General features: G+C 40.9%; 1 protein-coding gene across 1 annotated transcript in view; it reads right to left on the bottom strand.

Annotated features, from left to right (window-relative positions):
- Positions 1-21,881, bottom strand: part of LOC124788555 (T-cell leukemia homeobox protein 3-like) — a 434,467-nt gene extending 412,586 nt beyond the window's left edge. The window contains exons 1-2 of the mRNA XM_047255826.1: positions 21,784-21,881; positions 21,368-21,465 (exon numbers count right to left, since the gene is read on the bottom strand). Of these exons, the coding sequence (XP_047111782.1) occupies positions 21,368-21,465; positions 21,784-21,881 (196 nt within the window). The remainder of the gene's footprint in view (positions 1-21,367; positions 21,466-21,783) is intronic.
- Between the last annotated feature and the right edge of the window lie 428 nt (positions 21,882-22,309).

Raw genomic sequence — 22,309 nt, 5'->3', positions numbered from 1 at the left:
TAGCTGCGTGTCGAAAATGAGGTGCATGGTTATCGCGCACAAATTAGCGGCTTCTGTCGCCGAGTGCCTGGCGGCGCTGCGGGCGGACTCCCGCTAAACACAGCTAGCTGCCGGTGACGCGTTCCTCGTGCTGTTCCTCCACGCAATCGGAATTTTGTCGGCGTAGCCTTCTCTACGATGTGACAAATACAGCTAGCCTCATACATGATAAAGGCAACGCGGAGTGTAGCTTAGCTCGACTACAAATTTTAGGAAGAGCAGAAAAGAAAAGAGGTTTTAGAAAAGGCGAGTGATGTAAAAATACAACAAACGCAGACCCAGTGTCACATTAGGACTGCGCTATGTCCCGTGTTTCGAATTTACTGAACAGAGGCGGCGCTGAACGTACCAAACGCGGCTTTTGTTGTGATAGTATGCGTTACACAATAAAGTAATTTAAGTGTCAACCTAATCTGCCGAGTAGTTCGTTTATAAGACTTCGAAAATATTCGTGTCTGAGTGTTGAACTAACTGCAACAGCAAGTTATCATAAAATTTTTCGTTATAGTAGCTTGATTACCAATAATAACAATAATAACAATTTCGTGTAACTCAGTGGCCTGGTGCTGGTCTTTCATCTGGACGCCACTTAGGCGACTTGCGTGTTACTAAGCTATCCCAGTTACCCATTTGTGGAAAGGGGACTACACAGTTTAACGTGGAATCAGAACCACGTGTTTTCGGCGACTCCTCACGATGTCGAGAGATGAAGACTAGGTTGAAACAAAAACTGAAAAAGTTCCTGACCAACCGAGATTCGATACGGCTGCCTCAGGGTTTCGAAGCACGCGCTTCACAACTTCTTTATTTTTTTATCATAATGCGTACGAGACTTTTATTCTTTTTCCCTTCAGTATCTACTTATTTGTACTTATCTAAGTTCAATCTTTAAAAAGGTGAGACTAAAATGAGAGTTACCCCTATGTGGCACCGCCACTTTTACCGTTCCATAAAAATATGAACTAACCCTCTTCTGTCGGTGCATCTAACTATTCACTAAAAAATTCCTGAGCCGATAGGATATTAAGGGTGGATGGCTACCCGCCGTAAAGTTGTCCTGTTGAGTTGCAGACAGGTCCGTCGAACGAAAAAATAGTTAATTATGTAGCTTTCAGTCAAATACATTCTTCAGCAACGACAACACACACATTCACACAGTCACACCTCACACACACACACACACACACACGCATGATCGCTACCACCAGCAGCTCCGGTAGTGTGTCTGAGATGTGATTGATTGTGTGATTTATGTGTGCGTATTTTCTTTGCTGAAGAACGCTTTAGCCGAAAGCTATAACATGTAGCAGTGTTTTCGTTGGGCCTGTTTGCAACTCAATGTGTCAACTTTACAATGAGTAGCAATCTATCCTTTTCCTAATATCGCTGATATTTCAACATGGAGTTACCATTGTTTGATTTAATAGCTCGGATGTTTACTTTAGTGGCGGCGTATTACACGAAAGAAATAAAAGATGTCTCTCTGAATTTTTTTAGCTAATTTACAGAAGTATTTTCGAGGGCTTACACAAGTGAGAGAAATAAGCGCCACAGCCACATCTTCACCAACACAATACCAATATTGAACTTCTTTGAGTAGGATATAGGGGTTACTGATTTCGCTTTGTGTATTAAGAACTTGTCGAAATTACTTCATTTATATTTTACTTCTAGTCTAGGGAAAACGAATTTATTGACAATGTGATCCTATAAGGATTCCGTTATTACCGACTGAGCTACGGAATCCTAAAAAGCGACGATATGTCGACGCTCTTCTTTAATTTCCGTTGCGAATCATTGAGGTATAGAGAGTACAAAAATAACAGTAGGCAGCAAAGATCTTGTGGAAGTCAGTTCTGCAACGTTTTTAAACGCGGTCATAGATAACAGTAAGCTTGGCACTGATTCGCATTTTTTTGAAAGTTTACAAAGCGCTGTATTTGTTTCCCCTTGAAGCACTTGCAACGGATGTTCACTGTAGCATGGAGAAAGGCACCATTACCAACAGCTCTGATTGTACGTGCTAATTTTCCGCTGCGTTACCCTGTTCTCTGCCAACAACACACGCTGGCCTGCACCTTAATCACTAGCTCCCCGTTCTTCGCAGAGAAAGCATTGCTGTTATCTAACAGCGCAGAATGGTGATAAAACGTAAGAATTTTCTTTCTTGGTAACTAGCCATTGGAACAGAACGTGAAGGTCAAATTTTTTCTGTAAAGAAAGAAAATGCGTGCGAGTAAGGTGAATAACATGAGCAAAGGAAAACTGACTGACAACAAAAGATCCACAGATAGAAATGCGAATGTCCACTTGTTGAGGAGGCGAGCTTCCAGCGCAAGAGTAATTACTGCATTTCCTGTGCCATATTCACGAGGCACATCACCCGATGGCGTGGCGTGATGCACGCTTCCGAACACGGCTTGCTGATGGCCGATCTGCAGAGCGACGAGAACGTGTATAGTTCAACCAGTGGAACTGCAACTGCCGAGGCCAGAGCAGGCAGGAAAGACACTCAGGCAAGGAATATAAGAATGCATTGCTCACAGATTATTAGGTTCATGGTAACTAACATCAGTAACGGAAGTTTAAGAATAAACTACGACGGTGTTTCCCAGAAGTAAGTACTACAAGAGTAGAAAAGATTGTCAAAATACGACACAAAGGAAAAAATAACAGAAGTTTCAAAAATGGTTCAAATGGCTCTGAGCACTATGGCACTTAACAACGAAGGTCATCAGTCCCCTAGAACTTAGAACTACTTAAACCTAACTAACCTAAGGACATCACACACATCCATGCCCGAGGAAGGATTCGAACCTGCGAAAGTAGCGGTCGCGCGGTTCCAGACTGACGCGCCTAGAACCGCTCGGCCACACTGGCCGGCAACAGAAGTTTCCTTTAGACACAATCGCATCTCTTTAGGAGGAATATTACTAAAGTACAGATGTTATCATAGATTTTCAAAGATTTTTAGTTCATATATGAGTTATTACATCCTTGTGTTGGCTTTCTACCGTGCAGAAATCTGGCGTTAAGTGGCTGTGGTTGTATAGAAGTACAGCTGGTCTCCTACTGAAGCGAAAACATTATCTAAATCCTGCTTATTAGTAAAGTGGAGTTACTACCGTTTTGGGGATAGGTGACTGCCAGCACCTGCTGCAAAAGTACAGTGTGAGAGACAATGAACTGTAATAATATGGAACTTTTTATGTTCCAGCCTGCCGGAGTGGCGCTTCAGTCTGGAACCGCACGACCGCTACGGTCGCAAGCTCGAATCTTGCCTCGGGCATGGATGTGTGTCTCGTCCATAGGTTACTTAGGTTTAAGTAGTTCTATGTTCTAGGCGACTGATGACCTCAGATGTTAAGTCCCATAGTGCTCAGAGCCATTTGAACCATTTTTTTTTATGTTCCGCCTTAGGTAAACGTTACGCAGACATTTAGAACATTTTCTCACACTTGTAGAGAGAATTTACGCTCTACGCAGATGGATGGATACACTGCTTCTGTCCTGGTTTTTAGATATAACTACAACATTTGTTTAGTCGACAGACTTTCGTTTTCTTTACAGAAAGCATCAGTGTAGCACAGAAACAGTTCTCTGTGTTTTTTTTTTTTACAACATTCATTGTTTCGTGAACTTTTGTGCTTAAAACAGGTCGATTTAGTCTGCTAATTCTGCAGGACGGTCTCTGCAGTGGCCTACATTTATGTCATCACCAGCCCACTACTCTATCTTCATAAACAAATGTTACGGATCATAGAAGAATTGAACTGACACACAGCGGGTCTCTTCTATAACATATACACATATTTTGCTGAAAACCTTTCCTATGACTTACCCGCCCGGATAGCCTCGCCGGTTATCGCGACCGCTCCTTGGACGGGGAGGTACGCCGGCCCCGTATCGAAACCGCCCGGCGGATAAACGATTAAGGGTCGGTGTACCGGCCGACCTGGTTGTGATTTTTGGGTGGTTTCCCACATCCCGCTAGGTGAGTAGGGGGTCGGTTCCCATATTGTGCTTCAGATGCACGTCACAGAAACATTTACAACACTCTGTTGCTGTTGCACATAGAATTTGCTCCGTTTGCAGACAGATAATGTACATTCCTTCTGTCGTGGGAGATGAACAGTGGACTATTGATCATAGCTGTTTGGTCTACTTAAACACTGAATCAAAATAAGAACCATTTTACGCGTAGCAGGAATCTACGTTGTTTGTTTACCTTACACACTACTTATGTACTCAACACTCAATGTGTTCAACATTCTTTCGCCGAAAGAGCAGTAATACTGAATCAATTCTTGCAGCAAGCGAGTCCATCGCTGATCGCTGATTTAAATGGTGAAATATGAATTATACAAGCACCCGTCTATTACATTGCCATTCATGGCGTCTTCTATTTTTATATTGCTTGATAATAATATTTCATCATTTTCGTACTGTTTTTTTTTTTTTTTTTTTTTTTTTTTTTTGCACTTCAGTCGTCTATTTATTTATTGTTGCTGCACGTTTCTTAAGTTTTCCTGTACTTGCCCTTGGAAATATTCTTGTGTTTGGGCGCTAAGTGCCTTCCTTTTCTGAGACAATTACCCCTGAACGCGATCAGGTATTGGATAGTAGCTTCACACCCCAGTCGTTAGCGCCCAACTTAATTTTATAATGAAAATAATTTTCTATGAACACTTTGTTTTTAAGATAACGAAAGATAAACGACATTTAATTTTTGTAATTTTTTACTAAACCATGAACTAATGAGTCAGTGAGACAACTGGTGCAACTTATTGCTAATAATGTCTTTATTTAATGATGAAGCAATTCTCGGTGTATTACGTGTGGTACTAGCAACTCTTCCTCAGAAAAGAAAGACAATTATTCACATAGAGGGCAGACACTTGTTACTAAAGACGTTTCCTTTGTACCATTTCACTAACTTCGCTCACATCCTGCACCCCTATTTGAAATCAACCAAACTAAAATGTGTGAACTACACTTGGGCCTGTAGTTCGTAAATCACTTGACTGTTGGACTCTTTACTTCTGAATCGGCCGAATTTAGGAGATTTCAGGCTGTCATCGCACTGTGTCTGACCACCGCCACTAATAATAATAATAATAGTAATCATAATAATACCTCTGCAGTGTAGGTCGTGCATCAGCGTGGCAGCCATGACATAATCACTGTTGTGCTATTTAAGCATATGTGATATCCATGTTTCAATTTTACTGTCATAGATACATGATACAAACTAAAAAGAAAATTGTTGTGGGATGACTATTTGTGGAAGATATTGATAAATTAGTTTCACAAGATGTAATATCCTCCACATTGCGTCGCGTTAATGCTAATATTTGCAAAGAAGTGTGATTATTGGTAACTAATGTAACCAGTATTGCACTCTTACGAAATAGTGATAATATAATCTACATCTAAATGATTACTCTGCAATTCACAAATAAGTGCCGGGAAGAGGTCTCGTAGAACTACCTTCAAGGTAGTTCCACACTCGAACGGTGCACGGGAAAAACGTACACTTATGTGCGAGGTCTGATTTCTCCTATTTTATCATGATCATCATTTCTCCTTACGTAATGGTCACCTTCGGGATATATTCGCAATCGGAGGAGAAAGTTGGTGATTGAAATTTCAGAAGAATATCCTGCCGCAAAGAAAAACTTCTTTGTTTTAATGACTGTCGCCTCACTTCGCGTATCAAGTTCGTGGTACTTTCTTCCCTATTTCGCGATAATACAAAACCAGCTGCCCTTGTTTGAACGTTATTGATGTCCTCCGTCAGTCCCATCTGATGTAGATCCCACACCGTACGGCATTACCCCAGAAGAGGGCGGAAGTGCTAGTTAAATGCTGTCTCCTTAATATACCTTCTGCATTTTCTAAGTGTTCTACCAATACATCGGAGCCTTTGGTTTGCTTTCTTCACAACATTATCTATGTGATAGCTCCAGTTTAAGTTATTCGTAAATATAATTCCTAAGTAATTAGGTGAATTTACAGCGTTTAGGTTTATGTGTTTTGTGGTGCTACCGAAATTTGGCAGATACCTTTCAACACTCGTGTGGATGAATTCACAATTTTCATTATTTAGAGTCAACTGCCACTTTTCGCACTATACAGACATCTTGTCTAAATCGTTTTGGAATTTATATGACTTTATATGACGGTAAATGACAGCATCACCTGCAAACAATTTAAGAGAGCTGCTGAGATTGTCTACCAGATCATTTATGTTGATCAGGAACAAGAGGGAGGCTATTCTTGGGGAACGTCAGACATTACTTCCGTTTTTATCGATAACTTTCCATCAGTTACTACGAAGTGTGACCTTTCTGACAGGAACTGACGAATTCAGTCGCACAACTGAGGCGATACACCATAGGCACGCATTAGAAGCCGCTTGTGACGGACGGTGTCAAATGTCTTCATGAAATCTAAAAATATGGAATTAATTTGACATCCTCCGTTGATAGCACAACTTCGTGAGAATAGAAGCTAGTTGTGTTTCACAAGAACCATATTTTCTGAATCTGTGTTGGCTGTTTGTCAGTAAATAGTTTTCATCGAACTAATTCATAATGTTCGAATACATTTTATGTTCCAGAATCCTACTGCAAATCGACGTGAGGCATGTGGGGCTGTAATACAGCGGCTTATTTCTATTTCCTTTCTTGGGTATTGGTGTGCCTCGGACAACTTTCTATTTTTTGGTACGGATGTTTCGTGATTGTGATATTTTAAAGATAATTTAGTTTTGTGATCGCAGCACAGTTGAATCCTTTTGTTTTTACCCGTCAGAATATTACATTTCACCGTTCCGTTCATGGGGCAACTACTCCCAGCTTGGTAATACTGTTGTAGAGCAGTCATGTGACGGGTACTTGCTCGTATCGTCCTTACAGTTACTTTTCATTCTTTTGCACACTGCAGCTTTTCAGAAGGGAAAAGAAAGAACGGGAGCGAGTTCCATTACGGCGATCTAAGTGCAGCCAGCTGAGTGCCGCTGTAAGGCGTACGTAACGACCCGTACTACTCGTACCACGGACTGGCAGTTCGGCCTGCCGCTATCGCGTCCTGCGCAGCGTTTAATCTCGATTTGCTGAAACGCGGCGATTCCGCCATCCCTTTATGAATCGCGCTAACGGCGTTTTATCACGTTAATTACGTTTATGAAATGGCTGTTCCAGGAGGGCACGGGGCACCAGCTCACAGCTGCACACGTAATTATGGAAAACCGCCAATGCAACGCACTGCAATCTGTGTGGTCGCGGCCGCAGCAGCTGCAGCTCCGACGCACACCAACAGGGCGCTCTCCTCTCGGCCATTCCGGCTGATTGTGTTCTGCGAACGGAACGGTGACAGCGATAATTACGTCTTCACCTGCGTCTGCAGCTAGCACGCCAGCGTACGGTGGCTGGCAGAGGGCAACTTTTGCACGTATCATGTGTCTACAGATATCAATTTCGCTTGCGTATTGTTTCGGAAGTTTCAGAAGTATCGTAATTTCCCTAGTGTTTTCGACGTTATTATTAGGTAACACATATTCGGGAAGAACTCGAAATGCACCGACAAAATTTTTAACGCCACTCAGGGATATTTTCTGAGTATTTTAATATAATGAATCAGAGGTCTTCGGTGGTTCGTTTCAGATTAGGACTAATCAAGGGCATCCATACTCGGGGGAAAGAGCGCGATCCCAACCCCGTAGCTCTCAGGGAAAGAAAAAAATAGCGTATCAGATATTTTTCCTTTCAAGAACATGATTTAAAGTCGGTATTACGTATGTTTTTAACACGATCGGAACTGAAACTTTTTTATGTCTAATTACAAGTAGCCATCCGTCTTCCAAAATATTAAAAGTACTCTATACCTTCAGGTCCAGTCCGAAACCGTTTGGTCGAAATTCAACCATTTCGGAACAAACATTGCTGCCATACGTTTCATGCCCAAAACAACTGAGAAAGTGCTTGGCATGAGCCAAAGGATATGCCGACATCATCAGCAATCTCTTTAATGGTGATTCGGCGATTTACCAGAACCATTTTCTTGACTTCTTCCACATCGTCGTCAGTAATCGACGTGCTAGGGCGTCCAGGAAGGTCATGATCTTCAGAGTGTTCTCGACCCTCTTTGATACGTTTGTACCACTCTTGAACTCTTGTCTTACTCGTAATAGATTCACCAAAAGCCACAGTCAACATTTCGAATGCATTGCTACACTTTATTTTTCAAGCAAAATTTAATGCAGATTATTTGATCCATCTTTTTCGAAAGTAAAAATTCGCCGAGAGCTCGAAAACACATACAATCTTTCCAACTGTCAACGATGAATCAAATATTTAAAACAGCTGAAAATGTAAACATACATCAGTATCATGTTTACCAACAAGATAAAAAGAATTTTGAAAATCTGATGTACAAAGCCCGCGAAATTAAAAAAATTCCGTTACTTTCTTTATCGCCCTCCGAATATGAGAGACCGTAAAACTAGTAGTTCCCTGTCATAATGACGCCACGCCGCCCGGGATTAGCCGAGCGGTCTGTGGCGCTGCAGTCTTTGACTGTACTGCTGATCCCGGCGGAGGTTTGAGTCCCCCTCGGGCATGGGAGTGTGTGTTTGTCCTTTGGATAATTTACGTCAAGTAGTGTGTAAGCTTAGGGACTGATGATCTTAGCAGTAAAGTCCCATAAGATTTCACACACATTTGAACATTTTGAATGACGCCACTGTAGAAGTCTAAAGGCATAGTGCAGTTTTCGAATATCTCTCAGTGGAGCATTCGTGAATTCACGTAACTTTTTCAGTCGAAGACTGTATATTTGGCACCGTCTTTACCACAGTGAGTATTGTATATGCTTATGCGGCGAACCTTCAGTCCAAACTGTTTCGAGACCGCATTAATAAAAAATTGAGAATAGTTAAGATGGTGGTTTCTAATGCTTCGGGTGTTCTACAAATTCACTCTCCACTTGAGTTCTACGCACAGAACAGTCATACAACCTTGTGGAACTGCCAGGAAAGTTCTTCTCATCACGCGCGCCACATTCGCAACTTCTTCGGTCTTGGCGAACAGAGGCCCACTCTGCACTTTGTCGTTTTGTGGTAGATGCATTCTGATAATACCGGACCTCGTTACGAGTGGTGCTTTTTTCTTTTCAGAAAAGAACGGCCTGCGTTTTTCATTTCAATTAAGCCGCGGCAGGTGCCCATGCGTCGTTGCTTTTTATTCGGAAGTCAAAGTGTACGGGACAAACTTTGCACTCTGTTTTCTCTTCTTCAGAACATTTCGGGGAATGTCCTTAACACTTGATTTAGAAAGTTCTGTTCGTTGCTCCATTGCAATTTGCGACGCTGCAACGGTGGCACAGTGCTGTCGCACGTCCACTGCTTATTCCTCCAGCTGCATAAACAAGAGGCAGTCGCTGGGCTGCTCGGTAGATGCGTCCAAACCATCGATCCTGTGGAGCAAAACAGTTCCTGTGTGATGCATTGTGTGCGTAAGTTTGTTGTCTTGCATATAAAACAAAGTCCCCGGTGCACCATTTCTCGCCGTTCTGTTGAGCTTTCAGAAGTAGCATTCGACCATTCCATAATAGTTATCATCAGTGACAATACGTAATACAGACTCCGTGAGGTGGCATATGGGAATACTGGTGTCGTATTCGGGAGGAAGGCGGTTCAAATCCCGGGTTGACCATCCATATGTCCTATAGTTTTCTTAAATCGCTTAAGGTGAGTGCTGGGATAGTTCCTTTGAAAGGGCACGATCCTTTTACTTCCCCGTTCTTCACAAATCCGCGTCTGTGCTGTTCTTCTAATAACCTCCCAGTCGATGGGACGTTATGCCATAATCTCCGTTCTTTTTGTATCGTCGAGGTAAAGGAGATAACATTCTGACTGAGAGACAAAAGCAATAAGAACAATATAAAAAAGCTGTTTAGGATCACCTCTGATGTACAGAGCACTGGAAGAACGTGTGTAGTTGCTCTAAGAAAAACATTGCTTAGAGTAGTAAAGTTATAAATATATATTGCATTGCCCGAGGAATGACTGTCAAGAGATACAGGCTTCGAGAGAAGTTGGAGCACTCTTCCCCACGAATTAGGATCAGTTGGATATTTGGTCAATACGAGTACGTCGAAGATCCAGAATCTTATAAGATATAGAGAAAAAAGTTTGGTAAACTGATAAAGCTAATAATATGTCTGTAAAACTGCAAACTAAGTTGATATTCAATTCGGAGTGCTTGTAAATGTGTTCATTTAGTGGAGATCACCTACTTAAGCCTACATATATCAGCATTCGTTCCTGCCGCTGCTCAAAACATTTCTGCGCGTCGTGATTCGTGAGCTTTTATCTTCCGTCTATTGTAATGTGATCGTCCACCTCTACTCAGTTTACTAGAGAAAGCTGAAACTTGTTATTGCTGAAGGAGACAGTTGAAAGAAGTGAAGTAGTAGCTTACAAATGCGCTACGACAAATAGTTTCTTAGTCACGCAACAAGTCTAATTATCAGAACTATTTCGCAATTAAAGCGTATTTCACAAGAAAAATAGACGCTTTTACCAAAGACAGAGGTAATGACCGTTCGAGGTAGGGGATACTGCAAACGATACCTACTCAGACGGAATGTTGTTGTTCTAACTCGAAATTTAGTGCGACAACAAAAATGAATAATGACTTTATGACACGCTCCAGAATGCTCTTTACACACAAAATATAATTATAGTCCATCACCATACTGTGCAATTTATACGCTAGTTCGTTAGTGCATACAACGAGTATTCCCCCGCGTTAGTTGCTGGTGATGTCTGTCGAGTAACGTAATAATCTGTGAATAACTGCACCTAATTCACGATGTCAAAAGCAGTGTGACAGAGGTAATGACAGAATTTTATGGAACACGTTACACATTGATTGTTGTACGATTGCTTTTATTTTGCCTACTATTTCGTCAGTACTGATGTTCGAATGCGAGACGGAAGCGCATCGATTGAAGAATCCTTTTCCATCACGTGGTGCGCAATGTAGCTACAGCTAATAAGAAGCTCTTGCTATTCTATTTCACAAACGCTCCTGGACCATATGTGAAGCGTCGGTTTTAGATTAATTGTGTTCTGCAATTACGGCGTTAGTGAACGTAGAGCTCGTCTTTCTGCATCATCTGAGAGGCACATTTCTTCTTTCCCTCATATCCATCACAAGAACTGCTGCATGGAGATGTGTCATCTGTCATATTAGCTCATCATGGTTTTACTACCCAAAAATTCGCAAAAGCTGGCATTTATAGCGATAAGTTGTAACTTGTTCTTTAACTAGTATTGATATTCTGATATTATTCGAGAAACAAGTAGCACGTGGGTTAATACATGCAAGTACAGATGTCCTGAAAGTATTTGACAAAAATTCCAACAGCTCGCACGGGTCTTCGATACTAAAAATAAATTTATGTTGAACAAAAAACTAAGGAACGGATAGGCAGTTGTAAAAATGCATGCATGCGGAGGTATCAGTTCCTGGCAAGGAGAAGAAAAATAGGCATGTTAAATCCAATATTAACGATGTCAGCGAACAGCACGAAGTGTGACATCTATTAAGAAATACTGAAAGTTTAGAGAAAGATGACATACACCACAATCCATATAAACCTCGCTGCTCTGAAGGGAAAAAAAAAGTCTAAGAATACGCTGTGAAACACGCTACATACAGCAGTCTAAAAAACAGGCTTGCTACGAACATGATCACAGAACAGTTTTGCCATTACGAAGTTTCTGTCAGCAACCAAATTTGGTCTGAAAACAACTATCGCATTCACACATTTAACGCTTAGATTAAACCACAATTTTTTCGGCGTAATCTTAAGCACACAACAAAATGTTCGGCTACTTTGATGGTGAACAGAAGATTTTGTGAACAACATGAATAATTTTAAAAAGAAGTTACGCTTGCTCAGTAATCCTTTACGTTTAATGTAAACATAAATATCAATCTCTGTGGAAGTGTGTTAGCCTATTTCTGTAATTAGATTGTTACATCCAGTTTCAAAGCATTATACTGCGGACATGAAAAACGCAGCATATAACTGAGTAATATTTCAAGACAATATTCCTGAAATAAAACAAACGAGATAGTATTTCACAGTAGTTTTTTAATCGTCGTAGCCAGTGGTGTATATACGGGTGCTGGGAATCACAAAACAAGGGTTTACATTCTCACATTGTACAGAGTCGTATTTGCAAACAATATCTACAGCACTACGTAAGAACATATTTGAAATATATTCCGGACGTCGACACACTTTACAAGTTGCGAGGTACGTAAAATAAACGCAAACAAAAGTTTTAAAAAATGCTGTTAATATGCGGACAAAACGAAACTGTCTCCAGCTGAGGCATGTTCACTCACGCTGTTAAGCATATTTGAGGTATCAGGGTCTGTAGCGACGCGACTGCTGAACGTGTGAGCACCGGTACAATTGTCTTGTCTTGCGAATTCACTGCCCTGCATCGACGGATGCCTAGGAGTCACTCCGGTGTAATGGTATACGGTTGTCAGCAATTAAACCACTTGATCAGAACGACCTGCCTTTTGGTAACAGGAACCGTAACAGATACATTTCATTAAATTACGTTTGCATCACAGTTATCTTGTAAGAGGAGAGTATAGGCCTATGCAACCTAGTGCGAGTCCCACGCGGGTACATAAGCACCAACATGTGTGATCTCCTCTTATATTTTGCTTTTTCACGAGTTCCCAATGGTATTGGATAGTCAAATTTCTGATCGCACCCGGGAATTTACCCAAATGGCTTGTGCCCAGGGGTGATTCTAGAAGTCGGTCAAGAGGGGGGGGGGGGCTAATGGGGGGAGTGTATTTTGAGGGAGTGGAATATCGCTTAACAAAAGGATAGTTGGGGTCCTCCACCGACAAACTGGTAAAATTTGGATTTGCTTAAAGTGGTTTTTCGTAACTGTTTTCGAGTTCAGGGTAAAAAATGTGTATTAAATATAATAAGACGCCCATTTTAAGTTAAATAATATTTATTGATTTAGACAGTAAGCTATTTGCAGCTGTTATTCTTTTATTGAAATGTGTTTAAAATACATTGCAACCTATATAGCTACAAAATTATAAAAAAAAGATTGAATCTGTTGGAGTAATATATTCGCTGATTTCTGAAGTCATTTTATACTGTGTAGCCCATTAGGAGCGGCTATAGCCCCCATAGCCCCCCCCCCCCCCCTCCCTTGCCACTGCCCCTGCTTGTGCATAAGGTTGGGGTTGGGAATTGGCAAGTACATTAAATGTATTCGCAGTTGCGAATATGAACAACCATGAGCTGTACAATGCAATGAGGCCAATGAAAATTTGTCCCGGATCGGGTCTCGAACCCGGATTTCCCACTTATCGCGAGCCGTACCTTAACACGACTCACGAGACCCAAACTTCCATATGCCGTCAACCACGTGTCTACAACCTGTGCTTGTACATCAATTATGCATGCGTGTATGCACGTCCGAAGGAACTTCGCATCGTATTTCTGAGTAACACAGGCACTGCAATACCGTATTTACCCGCCACACCGGACAAGCGACTTTCAATTAAAAATGTCTTCCCTGTACAGGACTATACATATTAATGTACGAGTGCAGTTGTAGACACATAGTCGACGACTTATAGAAGACTGGGTATGGCCGTGAAGTCGTGCTCGGATAGCCTCTTGGTATGGTACGGTTCGCGATAAGACGGAAATCCAGGATTGAGTTCCTTATCGGGACAAATTTTCATTGCCGTATTTCCATTTATACAGCTAATGGTTTTCCATATTCGCAACTGCGAATACATTTAATAAATAACTTCTGTAGCCGCCGCGTTGCCGGTTCCTTCGGAAGTACGCGCATATCCGAAGGAACATTGCATCGTATTTCTGAATAACACAAGCACTGCAATATTGGTTTGTGAAGTATATTGTTCTAAATCAGCAACTAAGTAGTAGTGAGTTATTTATGTAGCTACCAACATCCGCTATATTTGTTTGTGTGTAGTAAAAATTTAGCAATGCCAAAACTGTGTACACGATTGCAGAAGCCAAACGGATGAAATCATATGAAATCTCAGCGCTTCTATTTCATCTGTTAAGAGGAGGTAATCTTCCGATAACAAAGTTTTACAGAAATATCCGATCTACAGTACAGATACAAGAACAGTTTCACTCTTAAATATTATTTTCCAATACTTGGCACTAGTAGGCGAAAGAAAACTAATGTTGCACTGCATGTAGGCAACAATCTAAAACTAAGGTTACAAAGAATTAAACTTTCCATGAAAATAATTGGTATAACGTCTCTTCACCACTCGTAAAGATGTAAAGGGAAACGTTTTTGAAGGAAAGCTTCTATCGGACACAACAGCTAAACAATGTGACGAATGAGAGTCTTAAAAAAGCTGCAGCTAAAACAATGCGCAGTTAACCGAAAAGGCACGTGAACACGAAATATACATTAATAGAAGATGAAGTATGCTTTTATCTAAAATCAGCGAAGCAAATAAGTTATTCTCCAACTAAAAAGCTGAGCTTCTCGCAACAGACGCTGGTGGGAAGGTGGTAGTAGATGTACATTGCCCATGAAGGAGTAATCCTTGTAAAGGTAATGGGTGTATCAGTGTGAAGATGCGCTTATGTTCACAATTTGTTACAAGAACGCATTAGAAAGAGCATTAATTTCCGTAACGTTACATCGAGACGAAACAAATAAGATGAATAAAGTTTACGAACAGCACATAACACGAACCGCTTCCTGGAATATTAGAGCAGCTAAACAAAAGCGAAACACCGTCGCCCAGTACATTATAATTTCTTCAACGAATGAGCGCTGAAGATACTAATCTCTGGGACATTTGAGAGGAGAGAGAAGGAGTTAGCGAATAGCAGACCGTCGTCCCGCAACTTCATTTGTCTCCGAAATTTATAATAAGCCAATAGCTGAAAATAAGACATGCAAAGTTAATTATTTTATAAGTAGAGGTATTTTTAGTCCATTCAGCTGACCAGTTCATATCACTTTCGTGGTACTGCAGTTAGTATTAGTTTAAAAAAGTTGGTGCAGTTGTGTGCTTCACATAGACGTTATATGACAAATCACAAAACCCGCCGACTGCACGGTAATTTTCTCAGAACTGTAATGGGTAAAAGGACCAAGAAACTGTACATGACACCTAATACCTGTATTTCTCTAATTTTACAAGATTATGAATTTTGTAGTTTCTCCTACTTTTTCGGAAGTTTTCTCAAAAATACTGGCTGACCACGTGTGTTATGAAAACAAGATACCACGCTCGCGTAGAATGTGTAGCTTATTGAACTATTATAATCAACAGGACCCGCTTAATAATTTGAGTAATTGGAATATCGGTAGAGTTATCTTGTTTTGGTATTGTAGCAATAACAGGCGTAATATATTAGTAGTTCTAGCAGAGACTTCATGTGTCTGTTTATACAGATATTACACTATAATAGTGCCGAAGTAGAGCACAAAATCATATAACGATTTTGTATGTGGAAAAACTATGCGTAACCTATGGTCAAATATAAAAGGCGTCAACTGAATCCACACCTTAGATTGTGTAACCTTCTCCAGATGTATATCCTTCTAATAAGTTTACAAAATCCATTTGCATATAGGCCCTTGGAAGAAGTACAAATAAAAATGTCAACAGTATCCCACAGAGAGTATTGTTAAACTTCTTCATTATAAATTGAATTCATTTGAGCACGGAGTTCTTTCATTCGTTAATGCTTTTGAAGGATAGACATCGTTTGAAGGAATGCTTTTGAAGGTACATAATTATCTTCGTCTTATCGTTATTCATCAGTTTTACAGGTTTCAACCAGACTTTTGTTCTGTGTGGTATAGTATAAGACATGAAATCAGTATATTCAAATTATACACTGGTACAAAGTATTCTTATATAAAATCAGTAGGGTTTAACAATTTGCTGTTGTCATGAGAGAGCTGGATGGGGAGTCGCAGAGCTATTATCTATAAAAAATATCAAAATTAGTAATTATGAATACAAGATAAGAAACAGTTATGGGGAAATAAACGAAGGTGTGTTACGTGTGCCAGGTTGAGATAAGGTCACTGAGGAATGTGACTGAACGTATTAATAATTAAAAAAATAAAGAGGTGCAAATGAATACAGGAAATTAGGCAAATCTTGCACAAACGTCAAACAAGCCAATGGAATACTAGACACGATTTCAGAAAAATACTTCAGAATATTAAATTCCGAGAAAAACAAAGTAGTAGTTAACAGTATAAGACGAAGACAAATAAAGAAAAAGTAGCTCATCTATTGAGATTTTGGTTAAAACAAAAGCTCCTTATTATAGAAGCTGGATTTCTGCACGGTGTGTTCTCTGTAGTTTCTAAGGTAACAACAAACAAGTTAGTGTGTAGGTTATTGACGGGACATGTGTAAATAAAATGAGTCCTAAAACTGATTACGTCACCGTCAGTTTAGATAAGCTATTATTATTATCAGTTCTCATCGATTCATAAATTAGGTGTGCGGTCGAACGATATTCATTTCCGCTCTGTTGGTAATTTCAGCATAGTTTTTTCCTGCGTATTTGCTTAAAATACGGCTCGCTGTTCAGATCGAGGGCTATTACTGATGAAGCTTCTTAAGAACTTCTCCTGCTCACCTTCAGATAAAAATGAAAATTAACAATGATCTGGTCATAAATGCGAGGACAATTGTCCTAATGGGAGTTCCAAATCGATTAATTGATAAGTTACTTCTTCTAAAGTGAATTTAAAAAAATATCATTACGTAAAGAAAAGTCGAACTGGCTTTTGAACCTAAATGTTTCTTGGCCTTTGCTATGCTACTACTGCCGACTCAGACAAGAGATTGTGTACATGTTATCGTCGAGTATGTAAATTAGGGCCTTTCCTAAAGTTACATTGCTGTCTATTCAAAAAAGCCGCATTGAGAACGAGAAGGGTTTCACAAAAACAACTGCCGAAACATAATTATCGATGTGTCATCACACTGAGATAAACATGTGATAGTAAATTTAACGAAGCATTGTATAAAACGAACATTGTATAAAAGTTTTGTACTGGTATGTGTTAGATTTTTCACAATTAGATATTCGATTTTTACGTCATTTTTAATTTAAATTAAGCTGCAGTCAATAAAAAACATTTAAGTCAGACATTCTACAGGCAAAAAACATATAAGTTTTACAGCATTTTCATAAAATAATCTGGATTAATAATCGGGAAAATATACTCACGTGCTGAAAACACCTGCGGTTATCAAGATTAGTAAAATAAGCGAAAAGGATTTGAGGTTTTGGTTCATGTCAGCATTCGTTACATACACTAATTATCAATACAGATTATTTCATAGAAGCAATGTTAAACGTGTAATCTTTTTGCCTGCGAAATTTCTAACTTTAGTGTTCACTACTGAAAAATAAGAGAATCGAACCGTTTGAAATATGTTGGTACTAACAGATACTGAAAGTTGGGTGAAATGATAAGAAAGGAGGAAGTTCTTCACATAATTGGCAAGGAAAGTAAATATGGAGGACAATGACGACAAGAAGGGACAAGATGATAAGACTTGTGTTATTTCATCAGAGAATAACTTCCATATTATTGGAGGAAGGTATAGAAGATAAAATCTTTATGGGAAGACAGAGATTCGAATATATCCAACAAATAATTGACTACATTGGTTACAAGTGCAATTCTGAGATGAAGAGGTTGGCACAGGAGAGGAATTTGTGCCGGACCGTATGAAACCAATCAGACCACTGATGGAAAAAAATAAATTACTACAGCTTACCCACTCGAAAATGACCGAAAAGCCGCAATTGTAACTGTGGAAATTATAATAAACAGTACTGTTAATACGAAAATATCATTTAAAAGTTCACGTGGCTATAGTCGCAAAACTAATAGAATTGTGTATTACATTTTGAATGAAAAACCAATGTTGTAGAACATTGCAGTTGTGTGTGTGTCATTCAAAATATATAAAATATTCTATCAACGACCGACGGAACAGTCAACCAGTGCAATCGTGTGTTATACTAAAGCGTAATGTATAGTTCAAGTACATGTAAACTGGAGCGAGATAATTATTGTCTGTGTGGTAAACGGGGTAACTACTTACATAGTTATTCCTTAGTTATAAAGACTCCTACGTTACATCCTTCAACTTATCCACTGTGTATTTACGTGAGAATTTGTACTCGGATAAATTTATGTAATTCGATATGTTACTTTGTACAACTTATCAATTCTTTATTTTGAACATTGTGTGTAAAAATTTGTTTCGATAAATTTATGTAGCTTTAAATGCGAACACTTTAGGTTCGCCTTTACTACGCCTGTTATGAATATCATTTGGGTCTACAAGTGAGTGTAGCTAGTATTGCCTGTTCGGGATTTTTGGCCGAAGTTTGTTTAATAATTTTTCTGACGTTTCGCAAGCAGGAGTGGCTGACATCATCAAAGATTCATTATCCATCCACGAACATGAATTGAGTGCGAACCTTTGACAATGCCAGCTGCTCGTCTTGGCGATGCGTCAGAAAAGTTGTTAAACCAACTTCGGGCGAAGATACTGACGCAGAAGCCAACAGGCAAAACATCAATAAGTGACCACGAAAGCCTCAACTGCTTTGTAAAAAAAATTATTTAAATACCACTATGCGTTTCAGAGGGTGAAACCTCCACTATCAGATGGACTGAGACATGTGACTTATAGGTAGCCTGTGGCACTGTGTGGTAGCAGAATCCAAAAACAAAACAAAACACTATTTGTGTACTATTTTTGGGTAACCAGTTGGGTAGCAATATTTTGGAAAAAAAAGAAAGCAAATGAAAAAGACCTGATGATGGAGTTTAACCTACCGAAACGTGTAACAGAAATTAAAAAAAAAACAACTGTGGTTGGTTTATAGCGGAGTTTAAATAATTTGTGACTGGTTACGGTAGCTTGTCGTTTCAACTGAAATTTGCGTGTTCATGACTAATCATCATAGGCCTACCTGTAAACTAAACTGCTAACTTTGGGCAAAGTCCCCGTTACAGCTTGCCTGTCTACCGATTTCCATGATGAGAAAAAATTGATCTTCAATATTTCATACAGTTCCTGACGAATTCAAACTTTAAAATGATATTATGATCCACTCATTAAGAGCTAAAATCTTATGTTACAGGTTTTAAACAATAAGTCGAGTATTAAAGCTACACACTGGGTATACGTCTTGAGGCAGCCAATAGTCTTGCCGCAGTGGTCGGATCACCGAAATTAAGTGCTATCGGGGTTGGTTAGCACTTGAATGGGTGACCATCCGGTCTGCCGAGCGCTGTTAGCAAGCGGGGTGCACTCAGCCCTTGTGAGGCCAATTGAGGAGCTACCATAGCGGCTACTGTCACGAAAAGTGGCAACGGCTGGGAGAGCGGTATGCTGACCACATGCCCCTCCATATCCGCATTAAATAATGCCTATCGGTTGAGGATGACACGGCGGTCGGTCGGTACCCTTGGGTCTTCCGAGGTCTTTTCGGACAGAGTTTATATCTTGAGGCAATTTTACTCAAAGCGCACAAATTATCCAGAATATACTCATCCAGTATTTGAGAATGAGAGCACTTAGCGTCTTCCAACAAACTTTATCCATAATTTCTAGCCTTTGTGAAATTTTTTCTCGCTGACTTCCCTCACAAAATGATGGAAGGAAAAAATTCTGTAGCTTCCTACACTGATGCTGTTCTTGACTGAATTCAGCAACTTAATATAATACTGATACTATATGCCTACAATACAGATTTAGTACAGTAAGTCAATTATTACAGTTATAAACTTGTAAATATCTTGAGGCAACGTAATTCAAGGCACGCAAATTATCCAGAATATATTCATCCAGTATTTCAGCATGACAACACTTAGCGTCTTCCAACAAACTTTACACATAATTTCGAACCTTTGTGAAATTTTTTCTCGCCGGCACCCCGCACAAAATAACAAAAGGAGAGAAGTTTTTTGCTTGCTACATTGTCACTGTTCATGCAGTAAAACTGCTTTACCAGACTCGATGTTGAAAATTTGTTATTTCTTAAGTATTAATTCCATTCGCAACAAATTTGGCATAGTCCGCTCCTGCCACTGAATGTACTTGTGAAATAACATCGATAGTTCGTGAGATCAGACTTTTATGCTAGGGAGTTCTGTCACTGTGCGACGTGTATTTCAGAAGACATGACGTTTTATACAACGGATTTGGGTTCTTTAAAGAATCGGTGGTGGGAATTTACTGGTACTTCATAATTTTGAAAAATAAAGCCAATTCTACAGGCTGTTTCAAAACGAATGTCCTGATTTCAATACTCGATAAAAACATACTGCAGACATGCAATAAATTGCAAAATACTAATAAAATCTTTAAGTTTTAGCTATGATACTACAAATGCCTTATGTGTCCACCAGCAGCAGCAACGAACAGCGTCTTGACGATAGCTAAATTTGTCATAAATTACACAACGTATCCACATTTACAGAACTTACGACAGCTGTTATTCTGTTCTTCACTTTCTCTATGTCACAAGGTTATGGGGAGATGAACACACTTTTCTTCACACATCCTCACAAGAAAAAGTCGCATGGGGTCACATCTGGCGACGTTGGAGGCAAAGAGTGCAGGGCAGTGTCTCGGGTTCCCATGCCCACTGTCCAATGTTGAGCTGTCTTCAAATGCTGCAGAACTGGCTTTTTCCTCAACTTCAGGAGGACTCCTATGATTTGATTCCCAACATGATGGAGCACCATAGCACTGGCATAACAACGTACGGCAGTTTCTCAGTGATACTCTGCCTGAATAAGGGCACACGGGACCCCGAGACTCTGCACTTCATTCTCGGCCACCATGATTGCCAGACATGACCCCATGCGATTTTTTCATGTGGGGATATGTGAAGGAAAGTGCGCTCATCTTCCCTGTTCGTGTTGCAGCTGGTGGACACAGAGAGCGTTTGTTATAGCATAGCTAAAACTTTAATTTTTTGTATCTTGCTATTTATCCCATGTTTTTAGTATATTTTGATCAATAAATATGGAGTTTTGAAATCACGTCGTTCTTTTTTGAAACACCCTGTGTCAAGACTGTTTGACAAGTTTTAGAAAAATATCAATGTGCATACTTCCGACACTGAAATAATGTCTCGTTGTTAGAGCCGTTGTTCCACTGCGGTATATATATTAGGAACACGGGGAAGAAGGCGTTACCTGTGAGGCGCTCCTTGACGACGTGGGAGGCGAAGGCGGCGGCGGCGGCGCTGCGCTGCAGGGCGGCGGCGTCCAGCCAGGGAAAGGGCGGCGCGTGCGCGTGCGGGGGCGGCGGGGGTGGCGGCCTGTGCGCCGGCACGCGGATGACGCCCGCCGCGCCCGCGTACACCAGCGCCGCCGGCACGCGCATCAGCGGCGGGAACAGCGACTGCGGCTGCGGGGGCGGCTGCGACTGCGGAGGCGGCAGCGGCGACTGCGGGGGCGGCAGCGCCAGCGGCAGCGCCGGCTCCGTGCCCAGCAGGCGCGAGATGCTGAACGGCAGCGACGGCGCCGACTGCTGCGGCGGCGGAGACGAGGACGCCGGGGGCGGCGGGGGCGGCAGCGGCACCGCGTGCGCGGGCGGCGGGGGCGGTGACGAGCCGTCGCTGCTGCGGTAGCTGTCGTCGTCGCCGCTGCACCGGCTGTCCGTGTCTACGTTGATCTCGCGATCCTCCTCCACGTCCGACGTGCTCATAGTGTCTGCTCGCTTCTTACGCAGAGGCAACTCAGTGGCACATCCTCACTACTACAAACGTCACAACACACACGAGAACGTACCTCCCCGTCACAGTTAACCAACTACAAAATCACTCTTCATAAACGTTTTCGTGCGGATATTCTGCCATGATGTGCGCACGTGACATTCCAGACGATTGTCACTTTACCCGTCCTAATTCAACGTTGTCCTTTGATGAAACGAGACTGTGATAACAAGTACCGTGGTACAGAACTTTCTTTTTACCACTAGTGAACAGACATACTTATGATGATCGTTTGTCCCTCAGTAAAACACTACCAAAACAGCACTCCATTCACTGCGTAGATTCAACCACTCTTTGAGCTAGTGGAATCTGCCAACGGGTATTACAACCTTCAAGCTATATTCTGCTCCTTGACATGCGT

The sequence above is a fragment of the Schistocerca piceifrons genome, chromosome 3 (genome assembly GCF_021461385.2).
Source record: "Schistocerca piceifrons isolate TAMUIC-IGC-003096 chromosome 3, iqSchPice1.1, whole genome shotgun sequence".
NCBI lineage: Eukaryota > Metazoa > Arthropoda > Insecta > Orthoptera > Acrididae > Schistocerca > Schistocerca piceifrons.
This window is presented reverse-complemented; position numbering and strand designations above follow the sequence as displayed.